Source organism: Gallus gallus, chromosome 1 (genome assembly GCF_016699485.2).
Source record: "Gallus gallus isolate bGalGal1 chromosome 1, bGalGal1.mat.broiler.GRCg7b, whole genome shotgun sequence".
In the NCBI taxonomy this organism is placed as follows: Eukaryota; Metazoa; Chordata; class Aves; order Galliformes; family Phasianidae; genus Gallus; species Gallus gallus.
Window position 1 is genome coordinate 179,092,389 of NC_052532.1, and position 21,713 is coordinate 179,114,101.

General features: G+C 43.0%; 2 protein-coding genes across 9 annotated transcripts in view; one reads left to right on the forward strand and one right to left on the reverse strand.

The window, feature by feature from the left end:
• The window catches only part of PSPC1 (paraspeckle component 1), a 67,075-nt gene extending 61,170 nt beyond the window's left edge, over positions 1-5,905 (forward strand). For 7 of the 8 annotated variants that reach the window (XM_040700185.2, XM_040700191.2, XM_040700184.2 and 4 more), the window contains 2 exons: positions 145-270; positions 5,519-5,905. The gene's annotated coding sequence lies outside the window, so the exon portion shown is untranslated. Of the gene's footprint in view, positions 1-144; positions 272-5,518 lie in introns of those variants that run through there. The other variant, XM_040700181.2, reaches the window with a different exon arrangement.
• Positions 2,232-21,602, reverse strand: MPHOSPH8 (M-phase phosphoprotein 8). Its single transcript, NM_001305566.2, has 14 exons — positions 21,350-21,602; positions 17,632-17,787; positions 15,894-16,748; positions 13,141-13,237; positions 11,853-12,098; positions 11,304-11,429; positions 11,130-11,218; positions 10,238-10,378; positions 9,363-9,449; positions 7,636-7,790; positions 5,556-5,710; positions 4,648-4,775; positions 3,855-3,938; positions 2,232-3,570 (listed from the first exon to the last, which is right to left on the reverse strand). The coding sequence occupies exons 1-14, from the start codon at positions 21,563-21,565 to the stop codon at positions 3,529-3,531; spliced, it is 2,577 nt and encodes an 858-aa protein (NP_001292495.1). The 5' UTR covers positions 21,566-21,602; the 3' UTR covers positions 2,232-3,528.
• Positions 21,603-21,713: the final 111 nt, after the last annotated feature.

A 21,713-nucleotide genomic window follows, 5' to 3' on the forward strand; every position in this document is an offset into this window, starting at 1 on the left:
CCCCCACTCCTTGTTCTATGTGCTCTTGGGCACAAGAACAACGCTGCTGTCCAATAAAATAGTAATTAAAGCAGTGGCTCTTTGATCAATTTGGCCCTCTGTTATTTAGGTTGCTCACTTGGGCTGTATTCTTTATGCTTGCAGACAGGACCAGTAGCCCTGCAAGACCAGCGGGCAGTGATGGGAAATTTACCAACACAGGAATGGGAAGAAGATACATCAGAAAAACAGCTGTTGGCATCTCCTTGCATAGGAAAATCCAAATTGCAGGTATTGGGATGTTCAGTCTCCAGGGTTCAGCTTTTTAACATTTTATATAGCACAGCTGATGGCTGACAACTCAGATGTGTACTTGAAGTCTTGCCTCCTTTTTTTACTGAGAGTGTACTGGAAACAGACTTTGTTTCTGGCTCTCCAGTACAACTACTGCAAAGGGGCGCTCGTAAAGGCTTCACAGTTGTATGTGCTGGAATGGGAACCGCAGTAAGTCATATATTGAAAACACTGATTCCACTTAACTCCAAGGAGGATGGAAATATTATCAAACACTAAATAAAATGTGCCAGAACAGAAATAACCATACTTTCCCATATTTGAAGGAAAAACAGTGGATTTGTGTTGAAGTTGCAGCATTAACACAGCACTGAAGCAGTTACCTGGAAAACTGATCCTGCAACAGCAGCCTGAGAAGTGAGGAACTGTTACCAGGAAGATCTGAAGTAGTTTTAAGATTTCACCATCTATGCAGTTGAGTTGGATGATTAAAAAAACCCTGTATTGATGTAGTTCATAAGAAGAAAAAACAGTGAATAAAACAAAATGAAAAGATGGGTTTTTTTGATGCCATGAGGTTCCAACACTGCCTTGTAACATAGCAGTGTTGTAACTCTCTTTTTTAGAGTTTCTGTTTCTAATGGAACTGTTTCAAATAAACTCCCTGTTCGTTGTTTATTAATTTTGTTTTCTGAACTCAAAGACAGTGAACTGAGCAGCTGATGGGAACCTCTTAAGAGACAAAAAGCAAAATCTCACGGGCACAGAATAACTTAATGTAGTGCAACAACATCGTGGAAACTGAGCTGAGGGTCGTGATGGCCACAGGTTAAAGATGGAGGCGTCCAGCACCAAAGACCCTGCAGAAAGACACTGTGTTACCCACCAAGCTCCAGCACCTGTGAGAATCCAGGAACACAAGTACTGAGTAGCAAGAGAAGAAAAAACAAGCATGTCGAATGTATTTCTGCCCAGTGCTTAACGTGATGATTTTTGTTGTAGCTGTCTCTTTACCCTTTGTCCACCAAAACCTCTCCTTTAGTAGTTGGATAAAAAGGATGTAGTAAAATCAGACAGAAGCCAGCTCTGAACATTTTTCACCTCTTCAGTAGGAATCTAGAATTTATATCACCATCAGAAGAGGAGGAGTCCCATACCTCAATAACAACGCTATGAGCGCAGCTTTTATTCCTCTTTCCTATAAGACTCCCTCCTGCACCTTGAGCTTCTCAAGACAGGAAGAAGTATTAAACCCAACAGCCCTAACAAACCAACACCACCCACCACCCTCAGCAGCACCTCTGACAACTTACTTGCTATGTCAACTCTTGGAGCAGCTTTTTGGTTAGCCTGTACAGCAATACTGAACTGCTTCAACATAATTACATGGGCATCTGTTCAGAACCTTTCTGGGCCCACCTGCACCGTCCTTAACAGCCCAGCCCCCTTCTGGAGGGGCACACTGTACACATGTCCTCCTAAGCATACAATGAAGTGGTGATTAGAGGAAAGCTGTCACTCCACTGTAAGGAAACACTGAAGAATGTATCTTATCCACATTCATCTTCCACAACTGTTTCCAAATACCTACACTTTGAAATTCAGAAGAAAACCAGCAGCTGTTCGTAGGGACAGTCCTGATTCTCGGCCACTGCTTTCTGTGCACTGCAGTGCTTATGCGTAGGAGAATGAGGGTATCACAGATTTCAGAGAGATGCAGGTAACAAATCTGTTTAAAAATTCAGACTTGTTAACACACCCATCAATCTGCTTGCAGGAAGACTACCTTGAATGACACCAGAAATGAGGATGGCATGGTGCTGCTGTATTTGTACACAGAAAGTGTGACATTCCACAAAACTGAGATCAGTAGATAGATAGTGTGCTTCAGTACTAAGATTTGGCACCTCTTAGTATGAAAGTTTTAAACTTTCAAGAACCAGAACTTAAAAGTGGTAAGCTGAAAGTTTTAATATAAAGTCACAGTTCTTTAAAGGGTACAACTGAGTGCTCACCATCAAAATGGTGCAAATACATTATTTATCCCCAGTAATTTCTTAAGCAATATAGGCACATAGTGTCATGTAAACTACTTGTGGCAACCAGAACAGCAAAGGCACAATCTATTTTTTTCCTTTACTTTTCAAGATGTTGTTTAATTTACAAAGAAAAATACTCTGTACTTCAGGCAGAAGTATTACATTTGTATATTACAGCACAGAACCATTACAGAACTGCTGTCATCTGATAAAATGGTCACTTAAAGAAAGACATAAAAAGAGAGATAGCAGCTCTTTGCACACAGGAACTGAGTTTCTGAATGAGAGGGCAGTATCTGTTCTCATCAGGCAGGCTGAGAACATCTGAACTCCTCTGTACCTTTTAGCCTAGGAAAGCATGCCCACACAGTTAAGGTAGCAGTTAACACGTTCTGGTTTGCTAGTTCCAGCTATTTGTATTTGTTTTCCCATATGCCACTGGACTAACAACTCCAAAGTTAAGATGTCTGTATAACTATCAGTTGCTTCTCTAACACAAGATGAATTTTAAAGCACTGATGTAACTAGGAATCCAACCGCAGTGCTCTACACATTGAGCCTATCTGGACGTCTTCATTCACACCTGCAGACTGAACTGTCTGTTCAAAGGGAATCCCACAGGGCACTCCTGCTTTCCCACCAGGAGACAACTGCAGAAGAGTTTCAAACCAGAATGTGGCCCCCAGCAGTTCATGGTTAAGCGATGCAGTGACTTTCAGGTGTAATTCCTGCCCACAGCTCTGAGAATACAACAGTCCTGCATTTTACACTGAAACATTACAGTTATTTGAGTAAGTAGAAAATTGTAGTTTACAAATGGAAAAGATCCTTCTATTAAAAAAAAGACATTTTACTTAATTACCTTAAATAGTTCTTATATGCACCGTTCCACATTGTGGAAAAGCTGAAATATGCAGTCTGGACTCAACAAGTTAAAGAAAGACAGCATTGTATGTATTGGCACAAATACTTACATCTATGTCTGTACAAATCAAAAAAGAGCTGACAACCCTGTCCCAACCAGCAATGCATATTTGGCTGCTCTCCAACATGTACTTTTCTGTATGACTGCCAACAAACAACATGGGGATGGGAACTTGTGGGACTAAGGGTGTGGTGCCAAAAAGTTCCAAACTGCTTTGTCAGTCTCTAAACGGAGGAATCAGAAGTATATCCGAAAGGTGTCAGTCCCCTCAACGGGCTCGCAACTGTGAGGTCACTGCAGCTGCACTCTGTATGCTCCTATTAGCAGCTTCACCTGTAAAAGCAAACAGATTTGACATGAAAATGGGAGCATCCAACAGACAATGTGGCATGTTTACCTGCAAGCACACAGGACAGGAGTTATAGCACAGCAGATCACAGAATCATAGAATGGCCTGGGTTGAAAAGGACCACAATGATCATCGAGTTTCAACCCCCTGCTATGTGCAGGGTCACCAACCACCAGACCAGGCTGCCCAGAGCCACATCCAGCCTGGCCTTGAATGCCTCCAGGGATGGGGCATCAGATGAGCATACACAAGTGAAAGCACTTTGTACCTTGGCTGTAGGAGCTTCTGCTAGCCGGATAAAAAGCTTGTTAAGGCCTGCAGTTGGGCTGAAGGAATAAATAAAGTGACTGTCCTAAAAGGAAAAGAGAATTGACTAAGTTAATGGCAGGATATGGTCCAAAGTGCCGTGTGAGTCAAAAAATATGACAAACTATGGTTGTTTTTGGGCAGATATATATATATATATATATTTTTTTTTGAGAGTTGTGTACATTGCAGAGAACCTTTAGTGCAATCTGCAATCACAATGGAAACAAGAGGACATAAATGTGTGCACAGTGATACACTTAATAGAAAAAACAATAAATTTACATGACTCACAAATGAGGAAGGTCATTCAAGTGATTATACTAAAGAATTTGCGTTAAAAGGTGGAGAAACAAGGTGAGCTGGAGAAAGGATACGCCTGCAGATGCCGAATTTTCACCTCTCTGCCCTAAGCCTCAGCTCTGGCATCATTCTTTCACAGGATAGCAGGGCCCTCTGCCTCCCCTTGGCCCAACCTGGGCTCCAGCAGGGACACACAAAGCAGGGGGCCCAAGGCTGCAGCCCTGCCTTTTATTTAAGTCGAAACTCTCTATGGAATCTACTGCCTACAGGGTTTGCACTCTCCTCCATATGCAAAAGAAAATTAAGTTTCATTTCAAAATTAAAAAACAAGAAGAACCATCTGCACCAAATAACACCACTGCAATACTCAAAATCCCGATCAAGGCTCTAACATCTCCCAGGCTGTTCTGCAGACAGTTTTACAGTCAAGTAGTCATATGAAAAAGATTTACCAAAAATACAGGGAGCTGGAATTTGTCATTTAAAACCACAGCTTGTACACTGCATGGTCCACAGAGCCGAGCAACAACTTCTTTACCAAAGAAATTTGCATGGAAAATAAAGAGAAGAATTCCAGATCCTAGAAGGGAAGGCAATTCAGTCACACAAACATGAAATGGGATTCATAATTTAGAACAATTGCAAGCACCAAACTTCTGAAGGCAAACAGCGAGGTACCTTTATCATCTGTATCAATATTAAACTCCACAGGAGCATCGAAGCAACATGTAGAAATCCAATCTCCCAAGCCAGTGAGCCCGAGCAGAGAACACAGCTGAGCTGCTCACAAGGCTAAGGGGGTTTTGGCAGCAAAATAAACCTCGTGCAGGGGTCAGGAAGGAAAGCAAAACAGATGCAGGAATCCTTGAGAACAATTCATTTTGCAGTTTTAGATTTATCTATAGTTTGGCTTGTCTTTTCTCTTGGTAAGGAATACTGAGCTCAGTCAAGTATGGGTGTTTATGAACTCCACTGAAATTCAATAAGCAACAGTATTCATATATACAGGTACCCCATTTTAGTATATAAATTTATATAATGCTTCCTAATTGAGTAATGTGTATCAAAAAAAATGAGATGTTTACAACTCTGAATAAAAACTGGACAAACAACTACAAAATCCCAGTTGAAGCAGTATTTCACCCACAACACATCAAAATATCACTCCTGCATTCCAAAACTCGATAACCTGAATATAAGGAGCACCATTAATATCACGTACTGTATTACAACATCTCATGTATTTCATACAGCAGATAATTAAGACAAAAGGGCAGTTTCTTAATGCACTATTTTGGTTTTTTTGTTTGTTTGTTTTTGAAGTACAAACAAGCAGAAGCCAACACAGCAAGACCCCTACCTTCTGGCACATTCTGTGGGGGTTTATAGTTGAAGTCTGTGGAGAAGTCTGGCCCTTCGCAGAGACGGTGACAAGCAATTGGGAAGACTGGCTCCAGCAAAACAAGGCGAGCTTCAAAATAGTCCCTGATGGTATCTTCTGCTACTCTTGAGAGTCTACATGAGGAAACAAGCAAGGCCTGTACTTCACACTATCATTACTTCAGCAGACAGTCTTGAAGAGAGATTATACAAAGAACGATTCTAGATTTCCTTTTCGCCTTCCCAGTTGTCAGGACTTCATCACCTACATTTATGCACAGATGAGCCCCAGGTCCCAACATTTTGTTAATAAAACATTTTAACATTTTATCGGAGACCTGTTTGTGAAATTCCATCTGTCAGGTCTCAGCATTTTACTTTTGTGGACAAGAACACTACAGCAGACACCAGAAGTCTCAGTAACCACATACTTCTTTATGTAGAAAAGTGTTCCTGAAACACCAGTAGGCACCACTAGCTGAACAGAAACAGGTGACTGCTTCCCCCAGTAAAATGACTGCCAAGTACAGGGTAAAACAAATCACTCCCTTTTATTGGTCATACTATTAGTGTAATGCAATTCCCAAATTAAGCTTTATTAAAACCACAGAATCATTAAGGTTGGAAAAGACCACTAAGATCATTCAGTCCAATTGTCAGCCCATCACCGCTACGCCCACTAACCACATCCCTAAAAAAAGCAATTCCATTGTTTAGACAGTTTGGGAGGTGGGGGCTATTTGGGAAGGGCAGAGGGACTGCTTGTGTAAGCACACAGCCTGGCCTTCAGAAGAGATACTGAGTTAACCAGCACTTTTATGGGCCAGTTGCTATGTACCGCATTTCAGAACGCTCCTCTGATACAATGAGTTTTTGATAGCTGTGCAAGGTAAAGTCCTGACCCTCAGCCTTGCAGCCTCCTGAGCCATTACTGCAAGCATGGTTCCCCTCCACGCTGCATGAGACCATCATCCACAGAACCCTGATCTTGTTTTCCACTGGAAGGAAACCACCAGAATGCCACATCAACACAAGCCCAGGAGCCCACCTAACTCAACTTCCAGACCAAGCTAAGGGAAATTACAGTTGGCTTTTTGTGGCACGCTGTCCCAGATTCCAGCCATCTGGTTTGGAAGCATCCAGAATCAGACAATGCAGCCAAAGTACACCTCTGCAGATTTACTTAATCCCTTTGAAACTCCCATACAACAGTGGCCATAACATTCTGCAGCAAGATCCATAATTCAGCTTTCCTGTGCAAAAAATATCTCCCAGTTTCTAATCTATCAATCATTTCAGTGGATGGCCTCTGGAAGATGACTTATGTTTCACACTGCCCCTTTCCTCCCCCCTCCCCCCCACTTTTTTTTCCATTCTTCAGAAGGATTTTGAGCTTTTAATCTGTCCCAGGGGGACATGCTCACCTCATTCTGTCTGCTCACTGAAGGTCCTCTATCTCTGATGATCTCTACTTTCCTTCCACCTTTTTTCCTTCATCTGTTTTTTTCAACAGGGTAGCCAAAATGGGACATGCTATTTAAGATGTTCAGGCAACACGGATTTAGATTTTACTTTCAACTTCACTACTACTATGTTGGCTTCCTTTCTGATTGAAAAGAAGCACTGATTATTTACAATGAGTGTAGCTTTCTCAACTGGCAGGAGCCGTTACTTCAGTGATACCCCACAGACATCACTTTGCACTTATCAGTATTTAGTTTCACCTGACATTTCACTGGTAAAGTTACACGTTCAAGATCTTACAAAGCACATTTGGTGGCAGACTTTAAATAGCAGATGGAGAAGGCATCGAACAGTGAATGCAAGAAAGATTAAATTCACTGAACAGCACGTGCCAAGCTTTATCTGCATACTTTCTGTTGCCTTCAAAAACCTAACTGAACATGCCATGATTTCCTTCTTAGAACCAGGCTGGGGAAGAATTGGCATACTCCATACTTTCTTCCCAAAACCTCTCCCTCTTCCCCAACTCAATCCAAAATGATTACACAGTTAATTCACACTTCCCCAGACCGAACTTCCAAGTACAGTTTACTCACGTTTCCAAATGACTCTTGAGCTGTTCGTACACCAGGACATTGTTACACTGCTTAGCAAAATGTAGTGCACTGTTCTGATGCTTTGACAAAATGTTACAGTCTGCTCCGCTTTCAATCATAAGTCGCACGATGTCCGAATTTCCTCTTTTACATGCCTGTGCCAAGCAACAAGAAGGGAGAATGGACAACGACACAAATCCCATTAAAGTAGAGCATGACACTGAAGAAAGCAGAACTGCAGAAACAAATTTCAATCCAAAGTTAAGTTACGACTCAGAAGAAAAGTTTAAGCAATTGCCCTGTGAATGCTAACAAATCACAATATACCTGATCCCACAGAAGCAACATTGGGGTTACCAAACTGACTTAATTTAAAAGAAAAAAAGAAAACAGTTCTTTGAAAAGATCTACTCCGCAAGAGTACACTAGCTGAATAAATGGATTTCTGTAGAAGCATTCAGAATGACTGAAGGAACACTTCCAAGTGTTTGTTTCTAGGAATGTCAGTATAAATGTTACTTCAGATGAGGCAAATTCCATTCCTTTTCCGCACAAATTGTCACTTTGCTATGTTAGAAAGTCACTGTATTAACTGCATGCATGCCCAAAGCATTACTACAGCAAGAATGCCCAGGTGTTTAGGTAAAGACTTGAAAAAGCCACTGGAAAATCTAAAGAAAGCTTTACTTTGAAGAAAGCAAGCATGCTCTTGACAGCTTTCCAAATACCTCAATACAGAATATCCTTATGAGGCCTTTCAGAATTCATCAACTGACATTTGTTTGAGACCTGAACTTTCATATGTACTTTTTCAATCCATAATCTTCCATCAACAAACAAAACCAAAACCAACATTCGCCCTTAACAGATAAAACAAAAAGAAAAGAAGAGGAACTGTTGAGACTTTTCCCCCCCTCTTTTTTAGAGATAAGAACCAACTCCTACAGTTAAGTAAGAGTGTTCTGATAAATACACTTCTATGTTTATCAAGATACAGCCAGTAAACTTGTTCCAGTAACTTACTGGAAATGAAGATACTGCTCTTCATATCTGCACAGCAAAACAAATACATGGAGTTAGGTCTCCATAGGCTCCCAATTAGACGGTATGCACAGCTGTGCATCAAACACTAAGAAAATAACCTTGAAAAACGATGGAGGTCAAAACTGAGGTTCATGGAGGTAGTCAAATAACGGAGAGATTTTGGACATCAGTGACAGAGGGAACCACAAGTTTGCGTCACTGTTTTCTTTACAGAAGATATGAATTCCCTACGCCTCAGGCAGGTTAACAGAGAAATAACACATTGTCTGGAACAGAAGAGTTCTTGTAATCTCCTCTGTAAACAAATTGCCTTAAACAGCCTTCATAAAAATACAGCAAGTTCACCAGGAACACAAACTTTGAAAGAATTATTAGATATAAACCAAAAGCCTATTATTAGGAGAGGCAGACTGCTTTAAGGGTCTTAGGATTTTCCCATTACAACAACAAAAAAAAACCTACCAACCAAACAACAGTGACAAAACACCATTTTCCTGCTAAGACAGAGGCCAATCATAGCATATTCAAGTGGTCTCATGTAACTGAGAGCAGTACTTGTATTTCAAATGTAGTACACATCCCAGCTAAATCAACTCAGAAAATACACTTACTGTTAATTATTAATAGTGTACAGAAGACAAAATTGGCAAACTAAATCACATCAGGACTAATCCTGAGTTTACCTTCATTAATGCAGTTTCACCACTGCTCTGCTGCATGTTCACATACGCTCCAGCTTCCAGAAGAATAGCCACTGTTGTTAGAAAATTCTTTAAAAGAAAAAAAACAACAAATAAAACCACAAGACAAGTAGGTATAATATATTCTGTTTTCATTTTAAAATACAAGCATGATGCATGACAGAACTGATGCTGTTCTCTTTCATTGCTCATAAAGATCAATTTAGACTGAGGCAAATACCACAGGCATTTACAATTAGTTTTTATTAAACCCTGTAATAACAAACACCCCAGGGGGGTAAAAAAATGACCCAAATCCAAACAGTATGTTTGCATTAATCACCGAACAGGAATCAAGTTCCTTTTTGGCCTCATACCTCCTCTACCTGGGAAAGTAAGTGAACCAACTTGAAAAAAGATTACCATCAAACATCCTTTAATATAGCAGTCAAGTCAAGCTGGCCTTAGATTGTGCAGAGCTTGTCACTACCTCTATACCCTGCTCTCAAGTAGCAAATTGTGCTTAATCAGAGATTTGGTCTCCAAGTTTCACAAGTCTGGATTCCACCTATCCAAAGAAAACAAGCAATTCTACTGCAAGAACTTCAGCCCTGTGACAGAGAAATTGAGAGACAGCCCTCGCATCAGCTTTCTTTCCAAGTTGCCCTGTGATATTCCCTACATAGACAGGTTTTACTATCACCTACAGAATTTATTTAGCTTACAGGAACCACAGCCACCAATGTTATGCAGTGAAGGTCATCCTGCTGCATCCTACTAATTATTAGGTATCACCCAAGGGAGGTGAAAAAAGGATACTACTTTTACATCTAAATGAAAGAGTCGAGAACTACAAATACGACAGTGACCGAGCCAACCTTTTCAGCTGCGTGTATCAATGCAGTTGTTCCATTTTTCTGCCTGCCATTAACTTTAGCTCCCTTCCTGATCAGGACTCGGAGGAGGTCGTCATGCCCACCAGCAGCAGCAAGCATTACTAGAGTCATTCCACTTGAATCCTGCAACAGCATCAATCATCACCATAAGAATCAAATATCTGAAGATAGATCACAGCCGCAAGACAAAGAATGCAAATGCAGCAACAGGTTTCAGAAGGTTCTCCTCCCCTCTTCAGACATACACAACTGCCAGACACTGACAAACTATCACCACACACTCCTCTCACTCACAAACATCACTCTGAGCTCCAGAATACGAAGGAAAAACAGAATGAGCCAGAAAAAGAGGCAGCAAGGTATGGGACAGCAGGGAAGAGAGCAAGACAGTGGAAAAAGAAATTGGCAAACACTGGAGAAAAAGCCCAAGGGCTTAAGCCAGTTGCTACCACAACACCGCTTCTGGATTTTATTTGAGTAAAAATACAAAGAGATTTCTGTGAGCAGCCACTCTCCCCTCACCCATTTTTACATTTTCCACTAAACACTAAAATTGAAAAAGCACACGCTTGCCTCAACAGCTCATCTGGCATCTTCTGATCTACCATGCAATAGATGATGAACAGTTCTTAAAATGCTGGACTTCAATTCTCAAAAATGGGCAGATTTGTTGCAGATCCAGCTGCTAGGATGCTTCTATAAAAATTCACTTCTTTCAAGGAAATGGGGAACAAATACCAACACCTGTTACTTTGTGCTCCTCTTTCACCCACTGTGCTTCTTCTACGAGATCTGCCACTGGTCAGCGAGAGAACTTCTCAAACAGTCCAAATCTGTGCACTCCCCCACTCAATAACTATTACAGAAAAATTACCTCTTGATCCAGATTATATTCCTCGCTTGAAGAAAGTGCCATCTTTACTGTCATATAATCTCCACTTTTGACAGCATCCCTCAGAAGTGCTAGAAAATAAATTTCATGCAGGTAAAGCATACTTCACTTTGAGACACTACATAAGAAAGGCGCGATCCCCCAACAACTACTTACTACTGGATATCGGTTCTGCTGAGATGTGATTCTCATCTTCTCCATCGAGATGTTTCTGAAAGTCTTCTAGCGTTAGCCATTCTAACTGCATGTCCATACCCAAACTCAAGACTTGTTGTTTGCCATCTATCATATTTATAGAAGAAAACAATAAAATAAGTAACAGCTCAGACCCAAATCACTCTCTGCTTGCCATTACTTCAGCAATCATCAGCACAACATACTACTTTTCAAACATTTGGAAGCCAACGTGAAATGATTCCAAACAATGAAAGCTGTGTTGCAAGCAGACAAAAAAGGCTTTTACTCAAAAGAAGAAACTTGTTTGTTCCACGACATTAGGCTGAAGCTATCAGAGATGGCAAACACTCCAGAACTATAACAGCAGAAATATACCGGGCACACTGATAGGCTGAAAAATTAGCAATGAGTTTCAGGTTCAGCCTCCTGGGGTAGTAAGAACTGGAGCATTAAAAGATGCAAGCAGGAATGGAGTTAGTATTAAATGGAAGCGCTCATCTTTGTCCTAGATTTGGTTCTACAGCTCACCAGAGTTCTCCATGTGACACACATCCACTACTTCTCGACCACCTCCTGCAGCAACGTAATTCCATGTTTCTGCTTCATCTTTTATCCTCCTCTCCTTGTGCACTTTGCTGTCTTTTAATTTTAATTCTTCTATGAATTTATATTCTAGCGAGGGTTCTTCTCTTTTGCAGTTATTCTCAGAGTATTCCTTTTTTTCTTCTGAAGCTACATTAAACATGTCAAGTGCACTTTTGATGTCCTTGTAGCCTAGAACATTAAGACAGTTACCAAGAATGACTTCTTGAGCCACTAAAGGCTTTTACATAACAAAGTTTAAATAAGTGACTGGAGTCCATTTAGTAAAGGTCTATTCTCTCTTCATAAGTTAATCATTGCTGAAGCACAGGAGCAAGCTTAACAAAAAAGCCAAAATCAGGGACAGCTAGCTCACCTTCAGTAACCCTGGTACGTCTGACTCCGACTGCTTTCAACTTATTATTATTTTCATAAGAAATTAAGTTTAGAATTATGCATAAATTACTACTTTGAAAAAATGTTCCAGTACCGGTGACCACCAAACAACACATGCTGTACACAGAGCAGGAATTAACCATCTGCTGGCTACTGTTCTTGAGCTGTCAGCATCTATGGTCCCTTAAGTGAAAGTTGTTTCTCTGCCAATAGCTTTTGAAGCACCACAGCTCTTCCTATACCCATTAAGAAGGTATAACTACCAAGTTCTCTCAGTTCATCCTTATCAGAGTAACAAGGAAACTTATACTGAATAGAATCACTCAGAATTTTCCTGAGACCAAGAGTGGTAACATTAATACCCCATCACACAGCTAAGAACAGAAGCCCAACACAGACTTGTACAGTAACCCACTACAGTGGCTAAAACAAGAGGCAGGAAGTTTGCCTGAAGTGAACCTCTACCAGCTACTCCAGAAATACAAAGCGTGTATTTATAATGACATCAAAAAGCTTCTGGAAATAGACAATAGTTGGATGAACTCACCCAGAAAGATTGTTGTCACTGGTGTGATAAAGCAGCATAGTTAACAATACTAAATGAAAAAGGGCAAAATCTTGTCTTGTCTATAAAAACATTACAGGCTTTATAAACTTTCATGCCTCATGCAGCCTTCTCACAAAGCCATAAGAAAGCAGGCTTTCATTTCTTAAAAGGAAAGCAGAAATTGCTTCTGCAGCATGTATTAGAAACATCATACTGTATCTGCCCTTATAGGAATAAGAGGAGAATACCTTGAAAGGTGCTCCCTTTCTCTTTTAAGCAATTAACACTTACTTTTTACGACCTTCTGTTCTTTTCTGATCTTTTCTTCTTTTTCAGACTCTTTTTTTACAGATTTTTCTTTCATTTCAGATTTCTTTATTTCTTTCTCCTGTTATTAAGAAAAAGGATCAAATGAGAGTGGAACTGAGAAAGTGGAAAATAACACTACTGAAATCTTATGGACAACAGACTTACAAACACTCTTAAGAAAAGAACTAAATGGGTGAGACAGGAGCTGTTCTGGGAAGGCTTCTTCACTAAGAAGAAAAGATCTTCCAAATTAAAGAACTTCAGTTTGGAGTTCTGCAGCATCCCAGCCGTGTGAGGCACTCACACATATCAAAACCAGCATACATTTAAAATTAGGCTGCGTTACCGTTTCCTAAAATGACACACAGCAAAGACAAAACACACCAGGAAGCCACTCTTATTTAACATTCTGAGTCTGAAATGTCAGCTGGGGCGTCATTTGTGACTCCAAAGCAAGCAGAAACCGGAACCCTCTCTTAGAAGTGTTCTCTCTACTGAGGTACGACAGCTGAAATCCCAAGGTACCAAATAAGGAGACTACAACTCAAAGAGGCACAAATAAACATCCAAGTCCTGAAGTGATCACAGAATCATTAATGCTGCCATTTCTTAGAAAGGTAAAAAAACTAAATGAATTTAGTACATCGTGAAGCCTTCCTTCTTTCCTCTTCAAAACTTTGCCTTTTGGTGACAGACACCATGAACCAGCAGCACAAACAGACATCATCCCAGGCAGGTGCCCACAGTAGGAGCAAACAACTGACAACATTACCAGATACTGCTAAGCACAAGGGCTGTTAAAAAACTTGAGTTCTGTTCCAGATTTCCTGATGTTGATGAGATGCACAGTGTACCCTACACGCTTATTTTTAGAAGGTAAATCAAAAGGAAGGGCTCATCACACAAAATGACTCCAAACAGGGAATACTGTACCACAGACTGACGTGACAGTGTTCTGTAATCAGAGAAGAGTCAGACAGCTGAAACAAAGGCTGTGCTTTAAATTAAAAAAAACGATATACTTGGGCCACAACTTCATGACACACAGCATACCCCAAAGCTCTGCACTGAGCCCACCCACACAGAGTCCACTGGTGCTCTGGGCAGTAACCGGCCGGATACAGACAACATCATTTCAGCATCCAGGAGATGGACGGCAAAAAGCAGAATGCCTTCCAAGCTACACCTAGTGAGAGTGCTGGCTGAAGAGCAATAAGAAAACCAACCTTCACCCTGCTGCTGATTTCTTCATATTTGAGGTGATGGGGTTTGTACACTGTTGGTAATAAACAGAATTCCAAGGATGTATCTGATTATCAGATGCTTCTCTCTTATGAATGCTATAGCCTCAAACCATGAGAAAATACTTTGAAATGCCATCGCTCTTCATTACTTGGTTAGTGACTACTGTAAAGAAAATGAGTTAAATAGCTGTGTGAAACCAGCTGTGCCTCACAGCTATTGCTTAACCTTGTTTACAAGAGCTTTCACCACTAAGCTCCCACAAAAAGAGTACTTTGTGTAGCTCAGCTCTGAGGTTATTCCATGCAATACTACTATTCTCTGTCCAAAACAAATCAATGTGCTTACGTTAAGGTGCCTATCCCATACAGACATCAGCCTCAGAAGACTGCAGCTGAACCTACAGAAATAAGACACTTGTCACCACAGAATTATGGCCTCAGAAGCAGTGGGACATAATCCAATAAGCACCAAGGTACCGTGGCTGCAGCCCAGTTACAAATCAGGAAGGAGTTTCTCCAGGCAGCCAATGATTCTTTTTTAAGAACTACGAACTGTATCAGAATAGTGTGAAGAAGCTGAAAAACATATTCTCCAAAAGCAGATTTTCCTCATAAACATTCCAGAAATACTCCTTTATTCCCCACATATACAACTACGTTTTTAAAAATTATTTTATCTTCTTGTTTTTCTTACAATACTACTGTATTAAATAAGAGAAATCAAACAGTATGTTAGTATTTGATTAGCTCGTTTGTTAGAAAGGGGACAGCGTTTGTAATTAATGTGTCACCAAGTTGAGCAACTCAGCATCTCCTGAAAGCAGTACAGGAATTCCAACAAGACAAGACAAGCTGGGCAATTATCTGGGAGATCATAGAATGGCTTGGGTTGGAAGCAACCTCAAGGATCATCAAGCTCCAACCCCCTGCCACAGGCAGGGCCACCAATTTGGGTTTAGAAGCAATTTCAGCATTCCAATCCTTCGGAAGCCACTAACAGACATGAAGTCTAACTGAGAGGCTGGCTTCTGAGAGAAATCAAGTGCTCATCTCAGAAGCATACTCCATGGTGCAGCAGGATAGCTGCTAGACAACTGAATGCCTCACTATGCAAGCAGACAAAAGCCAAACTGAGGCAGCTGTTGAAGGTGGGAGAAACAAGAAGCTAAAAAGGACAGCACACATCTGTGGAACAGAAGTTTTCATTTTAAGTACGTACACATAGCAAACATGAGATTCACATTTCATACCTAAAAAAGACACTTCTCTCCCAAAGCACTCCCCCTCTTTCTTAGCATTCAAAATTCACTTCTTCCATCCTGCCTATAGACCCTGCAGTGCACCTTTCATTTGTTTTATCCAACTCATTAACCTTCAGACTCTTATTTTTCCATTGCCATCATAAACAGCAGCCTTTTCAGGTACCTCTGCCTCAGATGTGTTTGATCTGAACACCCTCGCAGCGCTCCCCCATGCCCTCACACCACTCACCTCCTCAGCTGACTCCATGGCTTTGCGTCCTCTCTCCTCAGCGCTCACCTTTAAAGCTTTCTGTGCTGACACGGGAGCAGCTGACACTTTCTCCAACTCTGCAGCCACCACTTTCACTTTTTCTTGACTTTTCTGTTTTTTGAGCATGCTTTTCTTCTCCAAATAGATATCTTTGATTTCCACTTTTCTACCCTCCTCTTTGTAATCTTCCACTTTTTGATTCTTCTTCTTCTTTCTTTTAGCCTTAACCTCGACGCTGTCATCTTCATTACTTGCTGATCCATCAAGCTGTCTGTCAGCAATGGAATCTTTTTCAGCAGTTTCTTCTTCCACCCTCTCTTTTTCACATTTTACTTGCTGTTCCTCCTCTTTATTTTCAGAGTACAAGCCTGGATTTTCATTATCAATCTCCTGAAGAAGTGCATCATCCAAAGCACTCGTCTCTGTGTCAAACTGAGCATCTCCTTGCTTCTCCTTCCGCGACTTTTTACTTTCTTTAGAATCTTCTTTAGTTTTTATTTTTACATCTTTAACTTCTCCCTTCTTTTTCTTCACTTCCTTACTATCTTCTTTCCTTTGCTTCTTTGGATCCTTTGAATCCTCCTTTGTTTCCGAAGTCCTTTTTTTGGGTTTTGAATCCAAACCCAAAGTACCTGAGGAACTTTCACATTCTGTCCTGGGTTTCTCTTTGACTTTTGCAGACTTTGACTTTTTCTTCTTCAGGTCATCCGCACTTCTATCCTCTCCCTCTTTTGACTTTTTCTTTTTCTTCTTTGGTGAAACATCCTCTTTTATTTCGCTTTGCCCATCATTGTCAGATTCTGCTTCAAACAGGTCATCATTTAGAGAAAGTTTCTAAAACGTAGGGAAAAACAAAAAAAAGAAAATATTTACTTCCCCATTAAACTCTATCACTTTAATGTAAGCTGTACAAAAATGGCAGTGGTTGTGCTTGGGAAAAGTAAACTTTTTTTTATCCACTGCAAATAACATCCCTTGCAGCCAAATCAGAAAGCTTGTAAGCACAATTCTAACTCACTTTCCTACATTACACCACATTACTGGCTGCCTGAAAGAGAACCAGCATCTAAAGAAGCAAAGCAAACCAACGGGACATCCAGCAGCTCAATTCCAGAACCAAACTAAATTTCAACTCTTACACTAAAAACACTTGCCTTGATTTTGCAAAGCTTACCTATGGATTTCTCACAAGCAAGGTACCAGCTTTCAAAAATGGTTCTCACATAGAAGTTTGAAAATGGCTGAGCAGTTAAACAGAATCGAAGAAGGGAAAATTGCCTTCCTGCAATAACGCTGTCTGTACTTTTCTTATGTGATGAATTACTGCTTCTTAACTATTAAATTAATCTGCTACAAGAAGGAAGGTGAGAAGAGCAGACCCAGCTTCAGTGCTAGTAAGCCTCTGAGCAGGGAAAGGAAGTTGCTTTTGTTGTCAAAAAATAACTAAAATAACCATACATCATTATCTCGGTTTCTGATGAAGCGATGTTAAATTTTAAATGGATTCAGGCTCTACGAGCCTGTTGATTTGGAAAAGCTCCTTAACCAGACAACAGCAACAATATCTGAGGTCTGCTGGAAGAAACAGCTTTCAGATCAAAGATCATCCAAGTCACCACTTCCACATCCCAAATGTCTTGCACTCCCATGCCCGCCACTAGAAGCACCTAGGCAGGCAGTATGACTTCCATTGAGGACTGCAGGAGGAGGAACACACCTGAAGGTCCTTTTTTGCAGGCTTCGGCTTGGTGTCCACAAGCTTTTTTCTGAATTCAAGCAGCACTTCTTTGCAGTCTTCTAAATGAACCTCTGGTTCCCAGGTATCGTCATCAGAGGTATAGCCCTTCCACCGGACTTTGTACAGAATTACACCCTGTAAGACAAGAACCAAAACACTGAATATGTTACAGCACAGTATTATTCCATCCACTCAATTCTTGTGGGTTCTCTTCCGTGAAGTGGAGGATTTCAAACCTTACGATTTGTAATATAGTAGCACTGCTCACTCAGCTCTAAATTGGAATTTATAACGTGTTAGATTTATAATCAATGCCACTTTTGATAAACTGCAGTACCAACAATCAAAAAGGAGAGCTCTTCAACGAGTCAAATGTAGCTTTAGACAAAATCTGAGTACGTGCATCTCTGAGTTAGTTACAAAGATACTGGTAAAGGACTGCAGTGGCAGCCCTAGATCAATTCTTTCAACAGTATCTAAGCTGTCATTGCGGTTTCATCCTAAATAATTTCCCCAGATTAGAAGTCTGTTCGCATTAGGGGGAGAAAAAAGGAAAAAGAAGGAGAAAAAGAAAAGGTGGTGGTAACCAGGGAAGATTTTCACTAACATATCTCTTGATTTTCTCCTAAATAAATCAAACAGCCCAAATCTCACGTTCCTCAGCACGGACTCCTTCCCCCACTGAGAGGCCAGGCTTTAGGCCTGGTGGGAGCACAACCTGCCACAGCCAGGGAAGCAGCACTCTGTGCCTTCTGCACCAACCTTCACTGAATGGCAGAGATGCATCCTATGGAGTCAATGTGGTCACCTTCCTCCACTGACCTTGCAGCCTCTTTAAACAGAGGTATGACAATGACCAGCAGCAAACTTTAAAAGATAAATCTGTTTTCCATTAAAAATGTAATAGACAACACAAGGCAACATAACCACCCCAGAGCTTATTTTCTAGAAAGAAATTATCATAGGTGTTAACCAGAACGCCTCTGGAGAAACACAACAGTGCTGTTGGCTCATTAAAGAACAGAGTCAACATTCCCCAAATCCAGGGGGAACGTCACCCCTTGCCTTGCAGCTTGTCACTTCAGTGGGATTTTAATGCAGTACAGAAGCTTTCAGAACACTCAGAATTTCTGTTGCTATTTTCCTGGAGCAGGACAAGCCCATGTTCACCCATCAGCAGGCAGCTCCCCAGCCCAGTCTCATCCCCAGAGCACTGTCTCTCCCACTCACCCATCACTGCCAGGCATGGAGTGCCAGCATGGGAAGTGGTAGGAGCTTCTCTATGCAGTACCCTCCAGTTCCCACACCTGCAGATGTAGCTCTGTGCATCTGTCCCAGCTTTGAAACGCACCTGAAAAGCATCAGCCTAAAGCTGACTGCACATAATACACCCCACTGAATGCAGCATACAGCTTTTTCCATTCCTTTCAGGTGTGAGTGATTACCTGCCATGCCCTGCATGTCTGTAGCACAGGAGCATAGCGCCCATTTGAGAGCCACAGAAAGGGTTTGGAGCAACCACAGCCCCCAGGACCAACACATACTGGAGAAGCAAGTGTCCTGTGCAGCCACGTACTCCAACCCAGCCTGGAAACCTCCAGTGTGCACGGCACAGAGCAGCTGCCACTGGCATGTACACAGCACAAACTGTTTTTGGAGATGTTACTCAGTATATACACAGAATCACAGAATTGTTTGAGTTGGAGGACACCCCTAAAGGCCATCTAGTCTAACCCCCCCGCAATGAACAGGGACACCTACAGCTCCATCAGGTTGCTCAGAGCCCCATCCAGCCTGACCTTGAATATCTCCAGGGATGGGGCATCCACCACCTCTCTGGGTAACCTGTGCCAGTGCTTTACTACCCTTACTATAGGAAACTTCTTCCTTATATCCAATCTAAATCTCCTCTCTTTCAGTTAGGAACCATTTCCCCTTGTCCTATCACTACAGACCCTGCTGAAGTCTGTCCCCTTCAGATACTGAAAGGCCATTCTCAGGTCACCTTGGAGTCTTGTCCAGGCTGAACAGCCCCAGTTCTCTCAGCCCGTCCTCATAGGAGAGGTGCTCTGTTCCTTGGATCATTTTTGTGGTCCTCCTCTGGACACGCTCCAACAGGTCCATGTCTCTCCTGTACTGAGGACTCCACATCTGGATGTAGTACTCCAGGTGAGGCCTTACCAGCACAGAGCAGAGGGGCACCTCCCTGAGATATTCTGGTGCTCTTCAGAAGCACGTGCAGAGCATGGGTAGGAGCCCAAGGAGGCTGATTTTCAGATCTGTCACTGTAAGAAAAGTGCTCTTGCTTTCAAGGCAGATTAACTATTGTGGCTAACAGCTCATACCTCCACAGCATAATACTCTCAAGCCACAGACATATTTCAGCCAAGACACAACCAAACCACTGCAGCATAAATACATAAAGCAAGTCTTCATTTGAAGGTTCCTCAGTGTCAGCCCTTTGTATCTCTGATGCTCCACAGGGAGCAGGTGGACTTTCACACCTGTATGATCCTGACTGAAGCCTAGAACCACAATATGAGCTACTTACGAAAAACAAGTAGAAAATACAGAAATTGTTTTTAAAAAGTTTTGTTTGTTATTTTTTGCTTGTGAAATTTAGAGAATTTCTGAAAGACACTGAATTTCTGAAAGGCCCTGGAGCATGTCCAGACAAGGGCAACAGAGCTGTGAAGGGTCTGGAGCACAAGGCTTATGGGGAGTGGCCGAGGGAGCTGGGATTGTTCGGTCTGGAGAAGGCTCAGGGGAGACTTTATTACTCTCTGCAGCTGCCTGAAAGGAGGTTGTGGTGAGATGGGGGTCTCAGCCAATTGACCACTGCGTAAGAGTGACAGCACCAGAGGGGATGGCCTTAAATTGCACCAGGGGAAGTTCAGGTTGTATGTCAGGAACAAGTTCTCAGGAGGAGCGATGAGGCACAGGCTGCCCAGGGAGGTGCTGTGCAGTCATCATCCCTGGAGGTGCCCAAGCAACGTGTGGATGCAGCACTGAGGGATGTGGTTGGTGTGCATGGTGGGAATAGGCTGACGGTTGGACAGGATGATCTCAGAGATCTTTTCCAACCTCAGTGATTCTGTAAAAGACTTCTATGAAAACGTGCAGGCTGCTTTCAGCAGAATGACAGAAGGCAACAAAGCCCTGCCTAACAGAGCCTGAAGGCCACTGCAGCCGTTATTTCAGCTGGAGAAAATCCGCCCGCTCGGAGCGGCCCTCTCCCAGCGCTTCTCACAGCCCCTCAGCAGCCGCGCGCTCTGCGCCCCGCCGCACCGCCCAGCCCGCTGCCCGGCACCGCCGCAGCTCGGGCACAGCTTCGTGCCGCTGACAAAAGAGAAAAGTTTGCAAAGAGACATCGGGTTCAACCGCTCTTTTGGACGATGCGGGAAGACGCAGAGACGCTGCCCGCGGAACCACCCGCCCAAGCGCGGGCGAGTAACGCCTGAGCTCGCCCCGGCAGCGCCCGGAGCTCTCACACACAGCACGGGGGCAGCGGCGGTCGCCCGGGCCCACCCAGCCCGGCCGCAGCCGAGGACAGGGCCGGAACCCGCGCCGGGGCCGCCGCTTTCCGCTGCCCGGAGCCGCCCTCCCGGGCCCGGAGGGCCCCGCGGCCGCTCCCGATGCCGCCGCAGCCCCCGGAGGGCAGCGGGCGCTGACAGGCTGCGGCGCCGCGCGCGCTCACCCCCTCGGTCTTCACGTCGAGGATCTTCTCCACTTCGAACACGTCCTCCTCCTCCTCGCTCTCACCGCCGGCCGCCGCCGCTCCCGCAGCACCGCCGGCCCCGCCGCCGTCCACCACCTCATTTTCCCCGTCCCCGGCCGCCGCCGTCTCCTCCTCTTCCCCCGCCCCCTCCAGCCTGGCCGCCGCCGCCTCAGCCCCGCTCCCCGCCGCCGCCATTTTGGGCCGAGTTTCAAACGGCAATGGGGAAAAGCGGCTGCGACACCCACCGCAGCCAATCGGCGCCGGGCTGCCGTGACGTCACGGTAGGGGCGGGGCTTCCGCGCCCTCTGCGCGCGGCGGGCGGCTGCGCTTTTAGGCTCTGGGT